Source organism: Synchiropus splendidus, chromosome 12 (assembly GCF_027744825.2).
Source record: "Synchiropus splendidus isolate RoL2022-P1 chromosome 12, RoL_Sspl_1.0, whole genome shotgun sequence".
NCBI lineage: Eukaryota > Metazoa > Chordata > Actinopteri > Syngnathiformes > Callionymidae > Synchiropus > Synchiropus splendidus.
Genome location: NC_071345.1, coordinates 138,324 through 162,660, shown reverse-complemented (window position 1 = coordinate 162,660; position 24,337 = coordinate 138,324). Strand labels below are relative to the sequence as shown.

Here is a 24,337-nt window from a genome sequence, read left to right as displayed (position 1 = left end):
CCAGCAAGCTGGCGGCTTCACCAGCAGGTCGAGGAGCGGGGGACAGGAAAAGGGAGCAGAGGGGGCTTCGTTGGAGAGAGTTCAGGAGCGTGTCCTTCAGATGGGGGAAAGCAGAGGATTAGTTTGTGGTCAAGGCTCAGAAGTTGCTGCTTGTTTCACACTTAGTTAACGTCTTCTTCTTCCTGGTAACTCAAGCCAGTTCTCAAACCCAAATGGAAGGTGTTTCTCCAGATTGCTGTAGTTTTCAATACAACACAGTATAACCACCAGGGTCTGCGTAGCACTCCACAGAGGCCGACATGATGGTTCTGGGCCTGCAGGACGGCATCTTTCAGACAAGAGGAGAGGAGCCGGTGAGGAGGTGAGTTGCTTCAGAAACACCCTAATCCGTCATCACAAGTTCAACCGTCGCTGCCTCTGAGTTGTAATCACATCCGGCTGAGAGGAAGCATTAGCCTCGGTTGAATATGAAGGGAATTTCCACGAACCTCCTGAGAAATAAGAGCTTGGATTTTCAACCGCACCAATACTGAGCATTCCCTGGAGTTGCATGCTGTAATCCCATAATACTCTTACAGACTTCATAGGCCTTTGCAGACTCTTTAACACATGATGAGAGGAAGGAAAGATGTTCGCTGAGGAACGGTTCTGCTGACCGGCCTGCTCTGTATTTCTGCAACAAATCAACACATGATACAATTAACGCTAGTGAACGAGGTATGTGTTACGATGTGCACAGTGACTCCTGCGGACCCCAGGGGTTCCCAGGCCAGAGTGGAGCTCCAGACACTCCATCTCTCTTGTGCTCTTTTGCCCTGAGGTCCAGCCCGAGTCTCGGCGATTTATACGGCAGCATTTCGACGGTCCGACTCTGTTGGCTCTGTTCATGTCATGACACGGTCCGTCTTCCAGTCAGCTTTTTATGCGCGTAGCTTAATGTAATGTAGAAAGTTGCCACTTGAGGCCGCCGTTCTCCATTTTGCTGTGCTGCGGAAGGAGAACATGAGTGGTTGCCTGTTTCCCGTTTGAACGGAACTGCTACAGTTGTTTGGATGGTGTCGCGTCCATGTTCCTCCCGCATCACAGCTGCCCATCTTGTTGGCAGACAAATGACCAAAAGCAAAACTCACCGAATGCTCGAGTCTGAAGAGGTCCACACAGAAACGTCGTTTATGACGACTAACTCACATTTGTATGGACTATTTACGACATGACCCCGTGTCCGCCAAGCCCTACTTTTCAATACATGTGTTGATCAAACACAACTGGAATCGTGGTGAGAATAAAAAAATAAAAACATTCCCTCGGGACGAACCGAGTGTGTGAGCGGCAGCTGATGTGACACCCCAAATGGCCAGCGGGGGTCGCTAAAAGCCCGCCTCCAGGATCAATCCCACAATGCTCGCTGCTCGCCGGTGTATCATTTAAAAAGGTCCAACTCACGAACGGCTTCGGAACTCCGCTTACCGAGTTGGTTGTTTGCGCTCAGCAGCCTGTTTCCCGGTTGGATTCTCGGGCGCGCCGTTACCTCCCAGAGACTGTTGTCAGCGCCATGAATCGGTTGGTACTTCACTGTTCGCCGAGCGCCAGCTGGGGTTTGGCTTAGCCTTCCCATGCTAGTTAGCCTTCCCATGCTAGTTAGCATCCTAGCGGCCCAGTTGATTCGGAGCCTCGAACCTTGACGCTAAGCTACGTCCGCTAAGTGCACCTTCGCCAGACGCGCGTGTTGTTCGTGTAGTGTTCTTTGGAAGCGAGGTGCATCTTTATGTCACTAGTTTTGGCGCGGTGCGAGCCTCGGAACGTCAGGGCTGCTTTTCATACTTGGCTTGTAAACTCCACTGCAGCCACCGCCTCTGCAAATAAACACGACAGGGAGCTAGAGGTCCTGTTTTCACCGTCACTCAGGCGGATGTGCGGGGTTTCTAACGTGTTTTTCTGCGGCCCCGCAGGGTCTTGACTTCGGCCAGATAAGACCATCCATGGCCCGCTGTGCTGCCTGCTTCCTTCTGCTCCAAAGAACATGAAGCCGGTAGGAAACAAAGATCAGGGTTTGTTGTGTCAACGACGGCCCAGCTGTCCTGAGAATTGTTGTGACTGTAAAGTTTGCTTCGGAGTCCCAGGTCCTCTTCACATGCTTTTGCCGTGAGAGTGGAAACTGTAAAGCTGCCTGACAGTCTGTCACAGTGAGATGTTCGATCATCTTCCTGGACGCGCTGTTTGGACCCGGTATTTGACATTAACCCTCATTTTTTACTCGCTCTAATCAAGGACTTGGCAAATGGATGTCTAGTTCTGTGGCTTATGGGTGCTGTTGGGAAGCAAACGGTCAGATGTAAATGACATTACAGACAGAGCGTTTTGGTCACACTTTTTACTGTACCACAACGAATTGCTCTTCTTTTGGGCTTGTTTTGGGGTTGCTCTTGTGGCGGCAGCGGCTCGTTTCTGATGTCCAAAATGCCGATTTCCAAACGTACAATTTCTGATACTGATATAGGCTGATGCATGCATCAGGCCCCATAATACCTGCTGTCATGAAATCAACACGTTAATTATGGCTTTACTGATGCCTGTATTAAACTTGTAGACGAAAACCAACCACGCTGAAGTTGCACGAAAATAACTTGGGAACGGGTCCCTGCACTCTCTTAAGTTTCTTATAAACGACCAAGTCACAATGATCTACCTACCAGCAGCTGAGACATACCTGACGTAAATAAAACAAAATGAATTAACCCCATCAGATTGTTGTCTTAATAGTTAGATTGACTTTAAATTTTGTCGCGTAACTCTTTCACAACATGGGTTCGTCGGGTTGCAGTTGTATGACTGCACGAGTGGTCTGTCAGCTGCTGCTGCTGCGAGGCTGTGCAGTCCTCCTCAGTGATTTCAGTGGTTAAAAACATGTTGCATCACTTTTGAACTACTTCTTGATCTGAACTTGTTTTTGAAACAAAGTACCTCACGTCATTCAGCCTAACTTCTCCAGTTAGGCTGAATGAAAGAAGGCGACTTTTTTGTGGTGTAAATTCAGATACCGATATTGACAAGTTCTTGCCAATGTCAACGGGCGTCTCTATTCTGAAGGGCAATACAGTTTCCTTATCGCTGATATGCATCCAGTACATGGCAGTATAACGTCTCCTGAGGTGCCACAATACTTCCCTGAAAACCGTTGCATGGTCTTACTCCAACGATTCTGTGACAGAACTGTGGTCACTGTCTTCCTCCTGCTTGATCATGCTCTCGTGTCGTATCACTCAAAAGCTCAGCTGCAAGACGAAGACTGACGGTCGCTTTCTTCCACAGAAAGCAGCAGGATTCAAGTCTTGTTTTCTCACTTGTCGATCAGGTGAACCGGGGTTCCGGTCAGGAGTAGAAGGCCAGCATATGCATTTCCAAATTGGTATTCTTCCCATCACCCATCGTGAACTGGACCTGTGACTGTAACGCAGCAGGAGCAGTGGTGTTGTGCTTGTGTGTAGAATAGCGGTGGCTTCATCCCCTATCCTCTTGTTTTAGGTGGGAATTGATAAGGAAGACACAGGTAAGGAAAGGTGAGTCCCTCATCCACCACTCTGGGTGTCGTCTCTGAAATCACCACTCATGTCCCACAGTCTCTCACTGGGCCAGCTAGGCTCATGTGTTCATAGTCCGTCATCTGAAATTCCAGTCTCGCTGAAGCTCAACTCGCAACCGACTGATATGTCTGTGTCTTGCTCCCTGCAGGTTTCAGAGACAAGTCAAAGGTCACGTTCCCGGCAAAACCAAGCGGTTGTCGTCTTGCAAGAGGAAGAGTTGCCCTGTGGCGGATGTGGGCTTGAAGCTGCACTGCAAAGGCACCGATGTAGGCCGTGTCCATGACCCTGGCATGGCCAACAAGGAAAATGAACTGATGTCCTCTGCAGAAGTGCGGCCCTATCATTGCCATGACCGCTGCCGGATCCCGGTGAACTCTGCAGCGGCCTCTAAAATGGAAGGGGCCAGCTCCAAATACATGACAGACATTACAGAGGTACAGGGGATCTGAATGGATTCTTTCACTCCCTTCTGCTGTAACAGGATTGTGGGACTCTTGAGCTTCTCATTTGTAAGAATTGATGTGACAGAGGTTTTAGTTTTGAACTTCAGAGACATGAAAGGTTTCTGCTAAGCTTTTTCATGAGTAAATGGTTGCTGAAATGGGTGGGAAAGTGGAGTCCTGTCCATATACCTGAGCCGTCCATGACATACTGCAGGGTGTCCGCTGCATGAGCAGCCAGGCCTTCAGGATGAGCTCTGTCTCTGTTTCAAGATGAACTCGCACATGATCAGACGACAAAGCATCATGGAGGTGGACATGGTCACGGCATGTTGTAAGATCAAAATCCAACAGATGATGCAGATTGGAGAGAGGTTCACTTCTTAGGATTTATAAAGTGTCACCTATTCAGTGGGTCCACACGCCACCATCCATTTCCTGGTCTCCTGATCAGATCACTTCCTGATTGGCCATGAGGGGCTCCTAATGAGAGGGGTTCAGAAAATCCTGGCCTAAACCCAAAAGGTCGAAGAAATATTAACAAAGACTCTCAAAGTCAGTCGTAGAAACAAGGCATTTGTTGCAAGAATTCTAACTTTAACTTAAGAGGGAAATACATGGTGAAAAAATGTGTCATGGGAAAGTCCCATGGCAGTGGGGTCTAAGGTCAGAACACAGTCTGTTCAACTGTGTAGAGAAATTTGACACGAGTCCACGGTCGTGCGTCTCTGGATGGACAATGATGTTCGCTGATGAGATAGTTGTGAGGAGAGACTGCGGGGTGAACTGGGAAGAAGGGAACTGAAGGTCAGTCGAAGGGAGGCAGAATACACCTGAGAGAATGAGGCAGTGTTGGTGAGGGAGACATCAGGAAGAAGAGGAAGACGCCCTTTGAGACGCATGACTTTTGTGAAAGCAGTTTGTTTCCATGTCATCCTGCAGCTATCGAAGGACCACGAAGCGATGACTCACATCCTGTTTGAAAGGAGCCTCCGTCTAAAAGTCGCCCTCACGCTGTGGCAGAAAAACGCCAGTGAATTGGTGGCATATGTTACGAGGTAGACCCAGCACACCGTCCCTGCCGCCTCACTTTCCCTGCTCAAACATGTTTGTTTTCCCAGAATACAAGACACCGGAGTGCTGCTCGACTGTTTACCCGTCTTAACAAAGAAGTGAGTTCCTATTTGTTGACCTTGGCTGCGCATGTGTCACAGAAGAGGAAAGGAGAGGATGGATTCTTTGCTTGTCTAACAGCCTCCTCCTCTCATCCTGGCAGCCTTCAGACCGAAGCGTCCTGTCTGTCACTTGGATGCTGCGTCGACCTCATGCCTCAGCTGAAATTGATACTCGCTAGTAAATATGAACAGTGAGTGTCGGTGGCGCTGTCTTGACCTGAGGAGAGGCGCTTGGCTAACGCCGGTGTCGTGTGCTCCACAGACACCTGCTGGTGGCGCTACACTGGGTTCAGTCAATCATCAGGAAGTGGTGGCCGGAGCTTTCCAAGAATGAGAAACAACTGCAGGACAGTTGCTCAGAGGACAGGTGTGTATTGCTTTCTCTACTGACATGTTCAGCTGGTTGATTACTGCATGAGAATTGGCTTCTCCTGATCGTCGTCTCAGGAACGTCCGAGTCATGAGGCAGCAGCTGAAGGACTTGTGGAAAGAGGGTGCGCGGTTGTGTTCGGCTCCTGGGTTAACTGGGGAACTGGCTCAGGTACGGCGTGCGGCAGGTTCTTGCTGTTGTGGTGAGGAGAGGACAGACACTTTCACGATCCTCTTTGCTTCCTGTTCAGACGGTGCAGGATTCCCTCTCTCAGCTGCCCTGACCTTCGTAGCACTTTGAGGATGTGACCACTACTGCTGAGTCGTGGCTTTGTTTTAACCAATACCAGCACCGGGACGGGGAAAAAATACTTGTTCTCTCTGCCGCTGCAAACCTCTCCGGACTGAAACTCCTCGACTGGTCAGCAGGACCGCAATGGCGTCGCTGCTCGGGAGGACGCGCAGCAGGCGACTGCTTCACATTGAAGTGGGCTGATGTGCGGGAGCTCCACGTCGCGCTCCATCAAGTGCCAAGATCTTTTGTGTCATGAAGGCTCCCGTGTTTTATTGTTTTTAGCCTGGGTTCTTCTGAAATCAGGAACTTGAATCAACAGTCTTAAGTTATTAGACTTGTTTTCATCTTGTCTACATGTTTGACTCTATGATGTAAGAATGTGATTGTTTTAGTCTGTAAATAAAAACCAAAAATCGAAACACCACTTTTCCTGTCACGCACCTCACAGCGGCAAGTTTCAGGGTGATCTGACGGTTGTGCAGTATAACCCGTTCACTCCCGCGAGGTGATGGTGACTGGATTTTCAGGTTTAACTGCTGTTTGACACTTGTCAATAACACATCCTGGAGGCTGCAGTGAGGGTGTGGGGCCATGGACGTGCACGGGTTACCATGCAGTCAGGGAGGCTGTGACCTCGCTTCTATTTGTGACACTTGTTTAGAATAAGTCACACTACTGCTCCTATGTCCTGTAAAGTGAATGTGACAACATGAAGTCGGATTCATGCCTCGTTACACAAAGACTCTTCTGGGCAGAGTGTCCCATATAAGTCACGTGAAATGTCACTCTGAATTTCTGACAATGTAAGGAATGTAAACTTGCACTAGAATGAAGTCATCCAACCTCTTATACCAATCGAATTTCTGCTGGCATTCTGCTGACGTCCAGACAATCTACGGTCACAGGTCGGAGGAGGAGGAGCGCCATGATTCGGACGTGTTTACACTGAGGAACAGCCCTCGCTGATGGATGCGCTTCCTTCGGGTTCGGCTTGTTCCCACCGCATATCGAACCAGCGCATACCATACAGCGAGTTCAGTCCAGTATTCTCATCCCATGCGCACGTGACACCGAGCGCGTCCTTGCTCGACTGTGCCTGTTGAAAAGAAAACCTGAAGTAAGAATGATTGTCGACCGTCGACAGACCAATAAAGTTGCAGTGACGTCATCTTCCGCTGCGCCAGGCCAGCTGATCCTCGCCGCGACTTCCGTTGTATGCCCTCGCACTTTAAGCTCATTTCTGTTGAACGGCGGAATCATGTTATTAAGAGAGCAGTTAGCGTCCTCGTGGCTCGTCATGCACGCGGCGCTCGTCGCCGCCGCCTGCGGCTTCTCCGAGCTGGAGGCCGGGCCTGGCGCTGCTGCTAGCACGCCGAGCGGCGGCGGCGGCGAGCGCTTTAGAATCGAGGGCAGAGCCATCGTCCCTGGCGTGAAAACCCAGGAGTGGGTGGCCACGGCGCGGGTTCTGGTGGAAGGTGAAGAATACGTCGGTTTTCTGAGGTAAGGCACGTCGATGTTTGTGTCCGCTGGCCGCTTAGCATTAGCGCATGTGGCTAAGCTAACGCAAGCGGACCGATGTTTTGATGGAGAGTTTTTAACGTGCGACGCAAGACTTGATAAGGCAAGTGGGAGGGGAATGACCCCTCTGTTTCAAGCGGGTACACATATCCGGGTGTACAGACGAGTCTCTGGGTGTAGCGACTGTAGCCCAAACCAACGGCGGCCACCAGGGGGCAGTGTTAGCCCCCTGTTTACATCCTGCCTCCAACTGGGCTCCGTTGTCCACACGGTCTCAGGTCGTTTAGGGATCGACATTGAGAAAAGCAGTGGAAAACCTACCCGGATTTATCTAAAGAGTGATGGGTAAATGAAGTGTCCTATAGCAACACACTGTGTTGATACGGCATCACTGAATGTCAGTGACTCCCTGCAGTCACTCGCCTTGACCGTGAGAATTGACGCTGATTTGCTGACCCGGTGTATGGAGTTATACCGTTTCAAGTCTATTATTCCATACCTTTATACAATGTCACCGTGTTTCGTAATGTGACAATCTGCGTGGAAATGATGTGAATGAGAATGCTTGTGGACTTTTGGTTTTTACAGATGTTTATTAAAAAAGCGTTTTTCCAATGTTTTCTAAATAAAATCTGTTGCGTTTCTAGCAAAAAATAATGTGTATAGTGAACTGAGAGTTGCCTTGAAATCCATTTGAATAAGAACAGAACAAGACAAGTTGAAAATCTGCGTCACGCACGGCACGCGCGTCTGTGTTTATCGTGTATAGTCTAAAGGCTCAGCAAAGCTTTCAAGCTTGTAAAGCAACTTTCTTTTTGACCGTCTCTGCAGGACAGACGGCAGTTTCACAGTCAATGATGTTCCGTCTGGTTCATACGTGGTGGAAATAGTGACGCCCACCTTCCGATTTGAGCCGGTGCGTGTGGATATCACATCCAAGGGGAAAATGAGGTGAGCGCCCTCTTCTGGCGATGGTGTCCTCAAGCTGGACTCACGCGGCCTGCGTCCTCAGAGCTCGCCTGGTGAACTACATCAAGCCCTCAGAAGTCATCAGGCAGCCGTACCCGCTCCAAATCCGAGCCAATGGCCATCACAGCTACTTCATGAAGAGGGAGACCTGGGGCTGGACCGACTTCCTCATGAACCCCATGGTGAGAATCGGGGCCGACGGCCGCCTCCTCTCGTGGTTGACCTGTGAATATTGACCGGCCTCATTCCCGCTGCAGGTGATGATGATGGTGCTGCCGCTGTTGATCATCGTCCTGCTGCCTAAAGTGGTCAACACCAATGACCCGGAGATGAGGAAGGTGAGGAAAATGCATGAATCACTTCTGCTCGGAGGCCCAGGTGGAAGCTCATGTTCAAGTCTCAAATTCAAGAACAGTCAGGCCTGGGCCGATCGACCGAAAGTATTCCCTTTCCGAAAGATGTTGGAAGATTCAGTATTTTACTGAAAAATCGTCCGTTCTGACCGTGCGTTCAGGCAGGCAGTGTTCACCCCCCTTTCAGACGGGATAGAGCGTGTCTAGTAGTGTGACTACACCCATCCAGTCAGAGTCAGAGGGGAGCGTTCAAGATATTAACATCAGAAATTAATATCATCACGCGACCACAGTGTGCTCTCCCTTCACAGCATCAGTTTTCCATGGTCTTATTGAAGATGTCACTCAGACTTTGAGGCTTTAGAATTTGTTGACGGTCCCTAACTGATGGCGGCTCCTAGCATTAGCGCTGCCTGTGAGAGTGTGTCCTCCATCAGTGAAGCCTCATGGGGACTTGGAAGAGGACGCCGCCACCGCCGCCAATATCCAAGTGTTGTCACCTTGGCAGCGGGAGAGCTGCATGTGTTGATGTGGACCAAGGCAGAGGAGCGCGTCAGAGAGCCTGTGAGGACCACTGCATCTCATCAAAGAAGCAGGGATCCAGAGAGTCAGAGTCCACCAGTGTCATGACCAAAGGTTCAAACTACCATGGTGAAGCAAAGGCCACCACACGCGCCACAACTGTCACACGGCGCCGTCGCTGTCAAATCAAACAGTTACTTGAGGCCATGTAAACCACGGACTCGTACAAGCACCCACGTGGATGATGCTAATCCCAGTTAGCCGTGCAATGCTAACTGAGACAGAGCTGCTCAGCATCCTTCCTCTGGGGTCGTACACGCTGATCTAACACCATCAGTATGATCGAGGGTTGTGCTGGGGGGCAGTGCTCCGGGTGAGACTGGCTGGATGTTGCTTTCCTGCAGACCCTCATCGGGTTTGTGGTGCAGCCTGCGTCTGCGAGCCCAGGTCTGTTTCTATGAAACAATTTACCCCCAAACTTTTGACTGGAAGACGTTGTTCATGCTCGGTGCACTTGACTGTCAGGTGCTGTAGCGCGGCGCCTCAACAGCTTTGTGTAGGTGTGTCGCACCTGATCTCTCTCTTCACCTGAACGGCTTGTCGTGCAGGAGATGGAACAGTCTATGAACATGCTGAACCCCAACCCCGAGCTCCCAGACGTCTCTGAGCTCATGACCAAGCTCTTCTCCGGCTCCAAGGCTTCGTCCAGCAAAGCCGGCGCCGCCGGCGGCAGCAGCAAGGGAGCCAGACCAGCGGTCAAGCGGAGGTAGTGGCCTCCACACGGCCTCCGGAGTCGGGTCCTGCTGCAGAAGCAAGGTGGTTTTTTTAAGTGTCTATTTTTCTTTTCCTCCCTCCCGAGCTCCTGTACAGTTTATTACAGTCATTGTAACAATTAGGAGCTAAAAAAAATCCAACCATGATAATTCTTTTTTGTATTGCACTGAAAGCATCTGTTCTTCTGCATCTGCTCTCCGGCCTGTCATCAGTCTGAGCTCCTCTTCCTCCTCCTCCTCTTCCTCCTCCGCTGCTGCTGCTACACCCTCGACCTGACACACAAGGTCTATCCTCAGAGACTCGCTCCTTTCCAGTGATGTGACTGTGAACCAATATGACATTTTAAACTGATAAATTCTTATTTAAAGACGAGATGAATAAAAGAATGACATGGCATTTGTGTTTGCGCGAGGATGTTTCCACACGGCCAGTAGGTGGCGCTAGACTCAATGGTTTCTAGAGGGGAGACTTGAGTGTCGCACTCCAGGATCCAGACCAGAGCTGCGCAACTGTTGGCCAGAAATGTCACCTAAATCAACTCGAGAAGGTCTAAGAGCTGAAAAAATATTTTGAAAGAAAACTTGAACATGAATATTTACGTGCCTGCAGACAATCGATGGCTCATTATTCTTGTATACTGTAGAATGAAATCTCCCTTCACAACTAATGGTAAATTCAATTGAACAAGTACGAGCATATTATTATTATTGCGAAATAACCAAATGACATTTTGATAGAAAACCTGTCACTTATTATTATTTTACATTAATTATATTTGGGGCATTAAAAAAAAATACTAAAATTGTGAAAGACCGGTGAACCAAAAATAAGTGGTGGGATCCTTCACGTGTTCTTCAGAGGCCGGTGGTGACCTCCACTGACCTGGTGTCCTGCCCTCATCAGCATCCAGGTCACCTCTGCTCGGCTGCAGGTTGCCATGACGATTGTTCCACTCCAGCGTGCTCCCTTCACATTCATGAAGCAGATCGAAGTGATGCCAGGCGAGAACGAAGCCTCCGGTGAGGAGGAATAGAATATAGATCTGCTCTTCAGGTCAGCTTCTGCAGAGCGTCCAGGACCATGTGTGGCTCATGTTGACCTGCTGACCAGCAGGAGGCCGACAGAGGACCACCGTTTGGTCCAAATCAGACATATGGAGCCAAAGCAAGGTCTGCGCGACCACTGTGGTCAGCTGGGGCTGGTCACACCAGTGGAGGACCTGACAGCTCCGCTGAAACCTGTCATACTGTAAATATTGTCTCGGGAAACTAAAATGATTATATTTATTTCATCATTACATTGATTTCAAATCAAATTATTTTCCTACTTTTTTTTTTATTACAAAACAATTGTTCTTTATCTTAATGTCATCTTGTTTGAATATTTTTTTTGAATGTTTTATTCACAAAACAAAATATTTTACTTCTTGATATTGATCCTGAACAGACCCATTTGGATGCGGTTCTAAGAGTAGCACCGCAGTTCAACGTTTACCTTTCATTTAGGAGCAACATGTTAATAAATGAAACCATTATTTTAGACTTACTAAAACGAAAAAACAATCACAGTTTTGACACTTAATTTTTTACTATTAGTGTGTCTCATAATCTGTAATGTATAAACACATTTATTTCTTCTTTTCTCATGAGGGTGTTTTTAATTCTTTGGCCTCAGGATGTTATTTACATGCACTGTCAGCACTTGTGAGGTTTGGCGCCACGGAACAATGGCGAAGAGACCATTCTCTTCACAATGTTAGCTGTTGCTTGGCAACCACACTAATTAGCGCAGCCGTGCGCCTGTTATTATCGATGAAGTGTTGATGATGTCACCAGCGGTTGATCGCTCCAGGTCACGTGACCACCTCACCTACTTCCAGAACTCGTTGAAAACCAAGTACAATAAGAGGATGACCTGAAGCCGTGATGTTACCGTAGCAACTTGTGTATCTCCCCACGTTTATTGTCGTCTCTTATTTGAAGAAAGTGTTTGGACAGGAAGTAGGTCAGCGTGAGATCAATGGGGCGACAGCAAAGAGCAGCGTCAAACAGTGGAGAAACAGGTTCACACATGGAACACAACAGTGGTTCCTCCACATAAGGCCGTGGATCATGCTGTTCCGAAGAGAAGGGAGCGGTTGATCGAGGCGTTTAAATGGCAGGGAGGGTGTCAGGTCCCATGATTTGTGTGCCATCGTTTTGTCCAGAGATCGGGGACCAGCAGGGGTCGCCAGAGTCCAGGCGCGTCACATGGTCGGACTTCAAACGTTACGATATATCACCCCTGCACTGACCATATATCGTATCGGCCGCTTCAGGTTCGAATGGAGCTTGGTTTCGGTGAAAGGAGTCTGTTCCTCTTACGGGACCTTTGATCACTCTGCTGGTCTCAGTCTCGTCTCCTGTCTTCTTTGATGTTTTCAGTCTGAGGCAAAGCTAAAATGTTACATTTCAAAATCAAAACAACTCATTGAAATGATCCCATTTTCTGTGCTGGAGGCCATTTTGATGACATCATAGATGAGCGCTAGCACCACGGTACCAAGGTGGATTCATGCGTGGTAATGTCGCCACCTTCTGGTGGCTCTCGGTCTTAAAACACGGGCTGAGCGACACTCTATTGACATCAGTGGAAACACAACACAGTGGACATTCCCTTTATTCCTGGGACGACATTCTTCAGAACAACTTCCGACAGCGTCAACAATGCTCCACCTGGTGGCAGCAGCAGTGCAATGCAGTCCCTCATGACTGTCCATTTCCACCACGTCTTCCCTCCTCGTGGCGACGTCATCCCACCTCTGACGACATTTGCCGACTCAAGCCGATTACAGACAAGAGAGCCATTGTGCTTCTCTTCATGCGCTGCGTCTTAGCAGATTAGACTCTGGACTGGAATAAAGTCGCAGATGAAGGAATGTGTCAACACGTCTAGACCGCTGCCTTCCCTCCACAGCTCGGTGAGAAACCAGGAAAGTGCTGAGTCAGCTCTGGCTCTGGTTCCTGTCACAGCCGCCGCTCCACCTTCATCATCCACCATGACCCTCACGGTTGTCCTCCTCGTCTTCATCTTCACTATCCTTGCTCCAAGACCGTCCCTCCTCACCACATGTTCTAACAGGGTCTCCAAACTTGGTCTCGAATAAAACACCATGGTGGCTGTATTCAAGTCCATTCAGAGTGGTGGAAGCCCTGGACATTGTGGAGTGAAAAACCTCCCTGAACCAAAGCAAACAGCTGCTTTTCTTTGCTTTGGTTCAGGGAGGATTCCTCCATGATTGTTGTTGTTGTTGTCATGCTCGCTGCATCAGTGGAGCAGGAACTGCTGCGCTGACAAAGGTTAAATTAAATTAAATATGTTAACACTTTTTTGTTGTAATTAATTCATCGTAATTAACTCGTTAAAGTCCCTCCACTAATATATATATATATATATATACAGGTATATATATATATATATATATATATATATATATATATATATATATATATATATATATTTTGGTGCAGTCAAATCTCCTTGTTCAGGCCGGTGTGTGGAACGCGAGCCACCGACTGTGGGAGACGGTGAGTCTTATCTCCCTGGAGTTTTGCCTCATATGGACGCGACGCCACTCGGAATCCTAATATTTCCCTCCCAGTCTGCGCAGAGCTGACTCCTTTGTAAACGCAGCAGGGGACTGTGGGGAGCTCGGGCCTGACGGACTGATAAATATTTGCGCTGCAGATGACTGTGTTTGCAGTCACCACCTAACAGAGCCACCTCACTTCAGTGTCTCATCTGTTCTCACCATTGGAGGAGATCGGCTCTCCGTCACAAGCGACGTTCGATTCCCGCTACACGACTGCCGTTGCCAGGTTGAAGCGGTTGGTGATTTCAGCGGCTCAATGGTGCTTTCGTCTCATGGCTTTGAACGCCAGCGCAGTCACGAGACTTATTGCTTGGCAGGTTCCGGCTGTCTCCTCACCAACCAGTCCAGAGAACCTGGCATCAGGTGCTGGGACTGACTGAGGCGACATTATCGAGACTGGGGAGACGAGACAAGACCAGGACAGTATGAGCTGGAACAACCTGACTGGTGTTTGGGCTGCCTTGTGACTAGTGAGGAACCAAAACATGCGCCCACCGAGGACCTCTGGTGGATCTGTTTGAGACTCCTGATCAATATCAAAGACACAACTGTAAGCCAGAATCCTTCTTTTAGCAGTTTTGCTTTCCAGTCCTGACAGTGGTCTCTGTCGGTCTCCGGCGGTATTGAACAGAAACGCACAGTCCTCCCAGTCTGAGGCCGAGACCCTGAGAGACTCTTGACGGCTGCAGCGGTCGCAGCGCAGCTTTCTGTCATCACAACAAAGTCTGCCGACTGCCGCGGCCCACAATGCTCTGTGAAACCACGCGACCTCTCTGGCCCTTCAACGCTGTGAGGGAGGGAGCAGAATGACGCAGAAGTCACCTGCTTTGCTCACAACTCAAGAATGGTTCCTACGAGCAACAGGAAGGCGGCCATCTTGGATTAACCCACACAAAAACAACTTTTAAAGGCTTCATGTTCTCAACATGTATTTGCATACTGCACACGTATCATCACATCAGACTCACGGGCAGGAAAGACAAAGACAGGACCAACATCAGGGGGAACCACACAGAGGTCCAGCAGGGGTGGAGGCGTGTTCACAGACTCGATCAGAATCAACGCTGGTTCGTCGGATCAAAACTCCGTCTGCCACTCACATGTACAGGGAAACATTGTCGACACATCACAAAATATTTCTGCTGGAAAGCTCCTGCTGGTGTCACGATTGTGCTGGACATGATGAAGGAAAGCGGACCGGGCCTCTCAGGGGTCCACGGCGGGAATGGTGCTGACCTTGTTGTTCCTGCTGATCCGCCTCTCTGGTCTCGGCCGGGGCAGTTTGGTCTGGATCAGCTCTTCGGGCGTGTTCCCCAGCGGAGGCAGCAGCCGCTTCTTACTGTTCCTGGTCTCGGGCAGCCACTGCGGCGGTAACTCGAACGGCCCGAAACCAAACTGTGTGGTGTCCTCTGTCTCTGTAGGCGTCGCTGGCGCCACCTGGGAGCAGGAGGTGTAAGTGCAGGTGTGCACCGGCGGAGTTCGAGGTGCTGCCATGGAAGCTCCACCTGACCCCGGCACGAAATCCTTATCCGGTATCTCGTCGCCCTTGTTGCTCCCTATCCTTGGCCGACATTTGTGGCTTCCTTTTGAAGGGATCTCCTCGTCTTCCTCGTCCTCCTCGGAGGGTTTGAAGATCTGCTGCTGGCCGATGTTGAACATCTCCAGGAGTTGACTCCCTGAGCGCCCGGCAGTCTCCAGTCCCACCGGCTCGCCGATTACAGCGTCCGGCCCGAGGGAAGCCAGGCCCCCGGTGCTGACCATGTTCCTGCGACTGTAGCGCCGGTGAATCCGGACCAGGAGGTCCATCCAGCTGTGGCGAGCCGAGCGGTTGACGGTCAGGAACAGAACCGGGTTTGTCACCAAGGAGACTTTGGGTAGCCACAGCGCCGTGCGGTAGAGGGAGCCTGGGAGATCCACGCCGTCAGCTAGAAGAGTGCGATAAACAACCAGGACCCCGTAGGGGGCGCTGCAGACGGTGAAGGCCAGCACCACGGCCAGCAGGGTGGCGTGAAGCTCCGCCTCTCTCTGCGACACATACGGAATGGAGACGCTGTTCTGAGGCGTCCGTAAGGCGGCGATGATCACCTTCTTCTTCTGGCTGGCGCTGAGCGCTCGGCGGATGAGCAGCATGAAGAGGAAGACCAGGCCCAGCGGCAGGATCACCGTGGTGATGTTGTAGATCAGCACGTACACCATGTGACCCAGGGAGCGGGCGTGGTCTTGGGAGCAGGACGATGTCGCGTAGACGTCCGTGACGTTGGTGACCGCGAAGACGGGAAGGCTCACCAGCAGCGCGTGCACCCAGATGTAGATGACCAGGTCCCTGGACCGGGCGTCTGAGATCTTCCTCTCCAGAGGGTACAGCACCGAGTAGTACCTGCGGAGCCAGACACATTTTCACAAGCTACAATTGGTTAGCGCATCATGAACGTTAGCGAATGAGAACTGCTGTAGCTTGTAGCTTATGATCACACCTCTCTCGTGTCGCGCCTCACAAAATATCTTCAAGCTACCGCCTTCGTTTTCATAGATACTGGAGCATCGAACATTATATTTGTATTGTACAGAATATTCATTCATTGAATTGGACTGTTTTTGCATCATACCAGCATGTTGCTAGCGTAGCATCAATTATCATTTGGTGTGATCACATTATGGCATCACTGTTAGCCACGTTATCGTGCTATCATGCTAGTAACGGAGGATGCAGTTGTTGGATGACTACACGCTCGGGTCAAATATCTTCAACTGTTCAGCAGTTCACCCTCAGTTCAATATCTGTGTTCATTGGGCTGTAAAGCACTTGTGAATGGGGGAAGATTTTGGAACGAAGAATTCCTCCCTTGGTTCCCCACGTGACACTGGCGGCCTGAAAAGGGAGCCGCGCCTCTGAGGATCTGCTGGCTGCTACACGTGGCCGTCATCGCGAGCGTCTTCGGGCTGCACTTCAGGGCGCTGCAGGGGACCCCGCGCTACACACGGCCCATCGACCCCCCCTCTCGTCTGCACAGCGGGGAGCGAATGGAGGCTGAAAATGACTCGGCAAGATTTGCTGGCTGGATGTATGGATGAGGGGGATCAATAGCTACTTACCTGATGTTCCTTAAGGGTCAGTGAAATTCAGACTCTTTCATGCTCCGGTTGCTCGGCCATTCCCCATCAACAACCATCTCATCATTTCAGCCATTCATGTATTGGTACTTCACTCGCGATTTCATCCGTTCACTCGATGACATGTGGCGCTGAACAGCTGTCATGTCACGACTTTGTCTATGTCTGCACTTTATTGTCTCTTCCTATTTTTTGTTAGCCCCGGTTGCCTTTGTTTCCTGTTCCTGCTTTGTCTCCAGCTTCACTGGCAACACAGCTGGCATTGATCAGTCCCCACTCCTCCTCTTCCAAGACTCCCGTGTGTTGGCTTTCCTCCCTGATCTTTTCTAAATTCTCCTTGCGCGCTGGATTTCTATTTCAGCCGCATCCTGGTGTTTCCGCTTTTGTTTTTCCTCCCATCTTCCAATTCAGACCGCGTTGTGAGCTTGTTATCTAAGCCTCACTTTTAGTTCTATAGATCGGTCAGTTTACCCCTGGTGTGTGCCAGTGTGATTCGAGCGCTCTCAGTTCAGCGCCCCCACCACGTTGAGCTTAACTCCGGGTGTGTGTTTTCTGTCCTCCCATTGATACAGTAGGTGGTTGATTCTAATCCGCCTGGCTTGTTTTCCAGATTCACCCCGTTCCCTGTGTGTTGTCCCCGGTCCGGGCCCTTAGTTTCTAGTCATTGGTCTGTCTGTATTTATTTGTGCGTTCCAACAAATGAATCTTTGTAACGTGACCTCGTCTCCCGTGCCTTGTGCCGACCAACACTTCCTGCACTTGGGTCCATCATCCAGAAACATGACAGACTAGGCCATTCATGGTCATACTGTAACACATTCTAGGCATCGGCGACACCTGCGGCTCATTCATGAGTTCATTTGATGCACGGTAGACGAGTGCTGTGCCCTGTTGTGCTATTCAACATGTAAAATATAATTCAGAGCAGCCACCTTTGGAGGCAAATGCTTGCGTTAGCATGAGCATTTGGCCCATAACAAGCCATCGGGGAGCCAGAGTGGGCGCAGGCTGACCTGTCCAGCGCGATGGCGCTGTAGCTCAGCACGGTGACGGAGCAGAAGAGCTTGTGGAGGAACTTGAGGAGCTTGCAGAGCAGCAGCGCGTGGAGCCACCAGCAGCAGCGCGGGCTGACGCTCAGCATCACGTCGAAGGGGACGCACACCAGGCCGGCGCCGATGCCCGAGCACGCCAGGTTCTTCAGGAAGCGGTTGGTGACAGACTTGAAGACGCTGGTGCAGCAGGTGCACCACAGCACCGTGATGTTTCCTGCAGAGAGGACGGGACACTGGTTGGTCCCTCTCCCCATTCATTTCTGATTCGCCTTCTTTGTCCCCTCGCCCGTTACTCCAATCCATTCTTCTCTTTACTGTACCATCCTTCATTCATCACCATCTCAACATCACTCATTCATCATGTCTAGGCCTCCCTTTAGCCATGTACCCATTCATCTGCCCACCCATCTTTCAAGCCTCATTCATGTTTGCATCTGCCAGACTTCCACCGAGACCTCCAGATCACTCCATCATTCTTTTTGGCTTCCACACGCCGTCCATGATTTAATCCCTATAGTCAGTCACTTGTTCTCGTCTTATCTTCTCCCATCTTTTTTCTCCATCCACAGTGCCACTGACTCGTCGACTCATCCATCCATTCATCCATGTATTCCTTCATGTATTGATCGATTTATCCTTCTTCTGCCACCATCCCTCCATCTGTCCAGTCACACAGGGCACATCAATCCATCCATTCTTCGTTCTTGTTTTGATCTCTTTATCCACCCTGCATTTGAACCCATCCATTATTCACCCCTTCATCTACTCATCCAGCCACCACCCCTCTACACACTACCACTCCGTCCACCCATACATGACATGAGAGGCTCAAGATCCCACGCACATCCATCCCTCTGTTTATTTCATCCATTCACTCATCCACTCTGCCGCTCATCTGGTGAGATGGAAACATTTCATTCACCATGTAACTCATTCATCCTCACCTGACGTGATGCACTCACACCTTCATCGCCTCGCCGAACCCGCTGTTTTGCGACAGGTGTGAGTCTCATTCAGCAACGCAGCTGGGCGTCGACACCTCGGCGGCGTCTCATTATCGAGCTTTCACCGAAGCTAAGTTTGGACGCGGCGTGACCCACATCAGCAGGTGGAGGGGAGACCGGTCCACGACCAGTCAAGTTCACAATGAGAGGAAGATGGAGCTCTTGAGGGCCACATGAAATCAATGGATGGGCCCCAGGATTTGAGTCTGAGGTGCTCTTTTACGTCCCATTAGGGGCACCACAGCAAGTCCCCCACCTTGATCTGCCTGGATCCTCCTCATGTCCTGGAGTTCAGAAGTGAAACGGACCAATGAACACTAGTCCAGACTCACTCACGCTCTTCTTTGCTCTAACTCAGTGCCTTAATTCAAATACCTAGTCGGACTACAACGCTGCAGTGCTGTCATCTCTCCGAGGACACACGCTGTAACTGAGTGTGGATGCTGCAAATGACTCGATGTTCAACTAATGACTGTGTTCTTTTTACACCTCCATCCGGTGAAGACGCCTGACAGAACAAAACGGTGATGAATATTCAAAGTCACTTCCTGTGCACCTCAAAAGTGCATGGGGGGATCCGGGTTTTTCTGTGGGGTACATATCCTGCGCCTCGATATGACGTCATCATCTGAATTTTGGGGGTCAAAATGTTGGACGTCCATCATGATTATGATGGAACGGTTTGGGATTTTTCATCCACCGAGCGAGGTGTGTTGAACGGGAGACGAGACTCACCGATCAGGGACCCGACGAGGACCAGGACCTGCGCGGCGGTGGTGTAGTCCCGGTACGGCCGCTCCGCCTGCCCGGCGAGGCTCGGCTCACTGGAGGAGTTGAGCAGGTGGAGCCAGGTGGTGCTGTTGGCGGCTGCGTCCCCGACCATCCTGCCGCCGCTTCAGGACTCCAGCAGCATCTCTGCTCTAGAGAAACATGGCGGAGCGTGCAACACGGCGGGATTTCTTGGCGGGTTCGCACAGAGACGCGTCCAGTTCGGGCTCCTGTCTGACTGACAGCGTCTACGGCTGCAGCAGTCCAGACACGGAGAAGCCCCTCCTCTCTCCCCCCCACAACCTGAATGAAGGTTTATTTGTGGACTACATGGAAAGAAACGCTAGTTAGTGTGACCCAGCAACAGCCAGCGCGCGAGTGATGCGTTCAGTTGACGGAGCCCCTGAAATAAGAGGTCTATCCCGGAGCCATCGATCGATCTCTTTTTGTTTCAGATCCATCGCTGAGCTTCAAGTCCGCTCTTCCTGCCCTCTTATTATCGCAGCTTTGAGAAAGACTGGCGCGAGTTTTTCTGTCGAGTTTGAGAGCAACACAACTCAAAAGGTTCAGAGTCAATATTCAGGAACCTGTCAGAAATACAATAAGGACAATGTGGTTCAGGTCATGGTCAGCCCTATGTTCAAGCCTTTTGAAATGGATGTACATCCACAAACGGAACTGCACCGGCTGCATGAGTTAACCTGAGTTATATAGGACGAAGTAGAGCTAAAACAATCCAGACAAACGTAAAAAACCTCCTCCGCTCCCCACTGGATCTACTCACCCACCCAGTGTCCAGGATCCAGTAATGGTGCTGATGATTTGACTGCTGAAGACAGCTACCATATTGTGCTGAAAAATTATTGTGCGACCTCCTAACACGACATCGTAACGGAGGGTCTAAGTCAACGATACAGTTGAGCTGAAGATGAAGTTCGGGACGGCTTGGGTGAGGCAGTCGTAGAGGCGAGGCGACGCTACTGCTGGGGATGACATGGTCACGATGCCCCAACCATCAGGACAGCATCGCTAGCCTGGCGACAGGAAGAGCAGAGTCAGAGCAATCTTGGTCTTCTTCTGTGGTGGTTTCCCATCACAAGTCCTCCACCTCTTCTCTTCATGTCTTCATTCCCCACAACCTCCTATTAAAACTCGAGCTAGTTTTGTAAGGAGCTTCCACTGTCTTCTGTAGTGTCAGACCGCCGTGCTCCAGTCGCTTTTCTCAAACGTGAAGAGGAGATTCAGGTTCACCCTTTCACAGCAGCTGGTGACATTCCTCCCTGCTCTGCCAGAAATACCAAACGTGCGGCAGGGAGGAAAACACCACCGATAATCGGCTCCACAGTCAGTTTTCCAATATGTTTCCAGCGCTGACTTCACAACGACCAGCGTCCCAATCCATTTAATATCATTTGTACATTCAAATCAATCATAACAGACATTGTTTTGATTTATTTTCATTTTTTATTATTCATGTAAGTGTGAGTTCCACTCTGAGATCCAAACGCCTCTCACCGCCAACCTCTTAGAGCTAGTTCTATTTGAAGCTGTCCTCCTGATTCTGATTCGATTTCACAGCACCATTCTCAAGCAATACTTTGATTTTGAGAGGTCACGACGGCGCAACACTCAGTGGGTCTGATCGCCAAGGTAAGAGGCAACGTGAGGCACTTTCAATATAACGGAGATCTGTGAAAGCATGTCGACGTGCTCACTGATATTGCAAGTCAAACGGCCGCCTCTTGAGCACCAATGTTTTGACACTTTAAGGAACCAAAAAAATGTTTCAATCCAAAGATGTCTCTCATGAAAGCTGTATCTGGCATCACTCCCTGAACACGGAGGATAATGACACACAAACCGTAAACGACAACAATCATCTGTGACTCATCACTGTCATTAATAGAGAACATTATCAGGATGTAGAATTTGTGTTGTTAATTGTATCAGAACAGTGGTGACACTCTCTGGACACACACTTATAAATTGCTCTTGGGGCTCAAATGCTTCTTAAAAAAGTGTTCCATCTGCTCCCAAAGGTCTAGCTGAGCATCTGCATGGGCTTTCGGCTCCCCCCCGAACCGCACCACACTCCCCACCGCTGCGTGCATGGTGGTCGGGCAGTACGGCAGGTGAGGGTACTCTAGAAAGTGCCCGGCCTTAGCGTAAGAAACGACCTTGAAGTTGTCTTTCCCGTGGCTCTTCAGGTGTGCTGCAGCCTGCCGCCCGAAGAAGGCGCTGTTCCAGTTGCGGTCGGCTTCGGAGAAAGCGAACAGGAAGTGGCCGGTGGCTCGCTGGATCGGGATCACAGAGGCGTGGTTTTCCTCCAGAGAAGGGTCCGGCGTGCAGTCGCGTATGTCCAGCAGGCCGCTGTCTGTGATGGCAACGTTGGACAGGATGGGCATGAGGGGAGGGATGACCAGGTCTTTGTAGTGCAGCGGGAACACAGTGTTGGCGTTGCAGCTGTTGATGCAAACTGTGGCCGAGATGTCGGGCAGAAAGGACGACATGGCCATGGCCAGAGTGCCGCTCTGAGAGAGGGAGACGATGCCGACACCCGGTCCTCTCACCTGCACAGACAACAGTCATCTTTTTATTAGTCATGATAATGACAGAAATGAAGAAAGACACGCCATTAGAATTTACATAGAAGAGCCAGCAGGTGGCAGCATTGACCAGGAGAAGGAATCATCACCGTTTGCGAACGTCATTTTAAACGGAACACATTTGTTCTTCCACTCATCGTCTCACCTCTGGATGTGACCTCAGGTACGTTACAGCTTCTTCAAAATATTCCAGATCCAGATGCTTGATCTCCTTGGGTAAATCCTGGTAGCCGTAAAACGCCAAGGCCAGAACTACGAAGCCTTTGTTGGCCAACATGCTGGCTCTGGGCTCACACAGCCCACCACCCAGCGTGTACAGGTCCACTATCCCAGGAAACGGGCCTTTTCCTACAACAACAAAAACGGGCCATTACATTGTGAGCGCCTGGCTCGTATTTAGAAGCTGCATGACCAACCCGGCGGGATGAAGAGGACTCCTCGGATTCTCCCTTCCTTCAGCGGGACCCTCATCATCCCCTCCATCATGTACCCTCTCTCGTGGGTCTCACGCACCAGCACCTCCCCCGTCTCAGCGCTCAGAGCTTCCAACTCCACCAGTGTCGGAGTGAGCACGTTCTTCTTCAGAAGTTTGCTGTGTGGGGTCTCGGGAGCCATGGACCACAGCCATCCCATGGGCTCCACGCCAGTGTAGCTTCCACCCAGAGAGGCCGAGCGACTCACATCCACCTGACCGCTGGGGTCAGCTCTGTACTTAGCCAAGGCCTTGAAGACCACCCCTCTGTCGTCCACCAGCTTGGACCTTAACTCTATGTTTCTGTGAGGAGAAAGTCCTTCAACTTTCACCTGGACTCGCTTGTCAAAGAGGCAGCGGATGCTGGGCAGAATCCTCAGGCGGATCTGGGAGGACATGTCAGCTCCAAACACAACCCGGGAGTAGTTTCCAGTACTCCTCTTCAGTCACTGTATCTGTCTATGTGCAAAGCGTAGTGAGACATTACTGTACACGTTTAAGAGTCACCAACCAGGTGGAAGCATGCGAAGCTACAGTGAGATTTAGACTAAACAAGAGTAAGGTTACGGAGTGCCGTGAGGCGAACAGCTCTTGTTTACCTTCGTTTATATCCGGTGGCGTCACGTAGTTCGACGATATTCTTCGGTTCAAGTGACTTTTAAAAATGAGGCCAAAAGCTGGAACGAACCATTGCAGTAGAGGGATGTTTAGTCCGCTTTACTACTGCGTCACTTTTTAATCGGCATTTGTTTGGGTCAAGTATTTTTTTTAACATACATTAGCATTACTTGCTTTGAGTATAATTACGTTAATTTAAGTAAATAATCAAAAACTCGGAACGCGGAATTAAGTAAAAACTTGAAGAGTCCCACCCCCGGTGAAATGAAACCGACCATTTTCACTTCCTGTTAATGTTTCTTCTTCGTTGGTTTCAGGAGCGCTGTCACGTAGTGGGCGCCAGAGAGGACATCCATTGATAGTTACAAAGTGTTCGTAAATGTTTATCGAGAAACACGTATCTGCACTGGAATCTGTACATTTCTCAAGTCTTCGAAAGAATTGGAAATCATTGTGCATGTTAGGCTGCTCCCTCCCACCAGGTGTCAGCACTCGCACATTGGTGACGCAAGGGACGTAAATAACGTCGTCTTATCTACTGACAAAATATAAATGGGCTGATTTTACGAGCGTGAAACGCCATTACGTCATAGTCATGTATACATTAGTGCATGCTTGTATAAATCCGCAGTACTTCGATATAGCCACATTTTACAACTTAGTTCAGTACTAATGAACAGATTTATTTCCATCAGAATATGTTTGTGAACTGAACTGAAAATCACTTGTCACTTTCCCACGGTCCATTAAGCCTGGTTTCTTGGTTTTACTCTTCTTACCATTCGGACTTCGCCAAGATGCTGAGCCAATTCAACTGGGTGTTCCAGCTGGAGCAAAGGTTTGGCTGGGGTTATCTCTTGCAGGAAGAAGCTTCTATCGGCAACAGACTGTACCACATAACTACTGACATTGCACTGATACATCTGTCCATGTCACCCTTCCATCACTTGTCAACAAGAACCCAATGCAGTCAATGACTGAGTGTAGATGATGTTTAGCCTTTCCAGATGAATATGACCAATATAAGTGATGGGGACACCCTGGGGTCAGTCCGGGTCACAGACGCACACTCACCTACC

General features: G+C 50.0%; 4 protein-coding genes across 6 annotated transcripts; 2 read left to right on the top strand and 2 right to left on the bottom strand.

Annotated features, from left to right (window-relative positions):
* Positions 1–1,417: 1,417 nt before the first annotated feature.
* Positions 1,418–6,273, top strand: katnbl1 (katanin p80 subunit B-like 1). The gene is made up of 10 exons (XM_053881644.1): positions 1,418–1,560; positions 1,950–2,029; positions 3,523–3,557; positions 3,730–4,015; positions 4,964–5,079; positions 5,143–5,193; positions 5,298–5,387; positions 5,459–5,563; positions 5,644–5,737; positions 5,817–6,273. Exons 2-10 carry the CDS (start codon positions 2,021–2,023, stop codon positions 5,847–5,849), a joined length of 819 nt encoding a protein of 272 aa, XP_053737619.1. The 5' UTR covers positions 1,418–1,560; positions 1,950–2,020; the 3' UTR covers positions 5,850–6,273.
* A 749-nt stretch (positions 6,274–7,022) lies between these two features.
* emc7b (ER membrane protein complex subunit 7b) lies at positions 7,023–10,544 on the top strand. 2 transcript variants are annotated; one of them, XM_053881643.1, is made up of 6 exons: positions 7,023–7,360; positions 8,210–8,329; positions 8,391–8,529; positions 8,605–8,685; positions 9,831–10,038; positions 10,209–10,544. In XM_053881643.1, exons 1-5 carry the CDS (start codon positions 7,119–7,121, stop codon positions 9,990–9,992), a joined length of 744 nt encoding a protein of 247 aa, XP_053737618.1. In that variant the 5' UTR covers positions 7,023–7,118; the 3' UTR covers positions 9,993–10,038; positions 10,209–10,544. The 2 variants fall into 2 exon arrangements, with proteins under 2 accessions (XP_053737618.1, XP_053737617.1); XM_053881642.1 differs by having other exon boundaries at positions 7,024–7,360; positions 9,831–10,538.
* A 3,039-nt stretch (positions 10,545–13,583) lies between these two features.
* On the bottom strand, positions 13,584–19,788 carry gpr176 (G protein-coupled receptor 176). 2 transcript variants are annotated; one of them, XM_053881129.1, is made up of 3 exons: positions 19,530–19,788; positions 17,752–18,004; positions 13,584–16,004 (listed from the first exon to the last, which is right to left on the bottom strand). In XM_053881129.1, the coding sequence occupies exons 1-3, from the start codon at positions 19,675–19,677 to the stop codon at positions 14,834–14,836; spliced, it is 1,572 nt and encodes a 523-aa protein (XP_053737104.1). In that variant the 5' UTR covers positions 19,678–19,788; the 3' UTR covers positions 13,584–14,833. The 2 variants fall into 2 exon arrangements, with proteins under 2 accessions (XP_053737104.1, XP_053737105.1); XM_053881130.1 differs by lacking the exon at positions 19,530–19,788 and adding an exon at positions 18,735–18,854.
* Positions 19,789–21,018: 1,230 nt separating this feature from the next.
* Positions 21,019–23,561, bottom strand: acot20 (acyl-CoA thioesterase 20). The gene is made up of 4 exons (XM_053880426.1): positions 23,240–23,561; positions 22,585–23,099; positions 22,314–22,516; positions 21,019–22,132 (listed from the first exon to the last, which is right to left on the bottom strand). Exons 2-4 carry the CDS (start codon positions 23,036–23,038, stop codon positions 21,542–21,544), a joined length of 1,248 nt encoding a protein of 415 aa, XP_053736401.1. The 5' UTR covers positions 23,039–23,099; positions 23,240–23,561; the 3' UTR covers positions 21,019–21,541.
* Between the last annotated feature and the right edge of the window lie 776 nt (positions 23,562–24,337).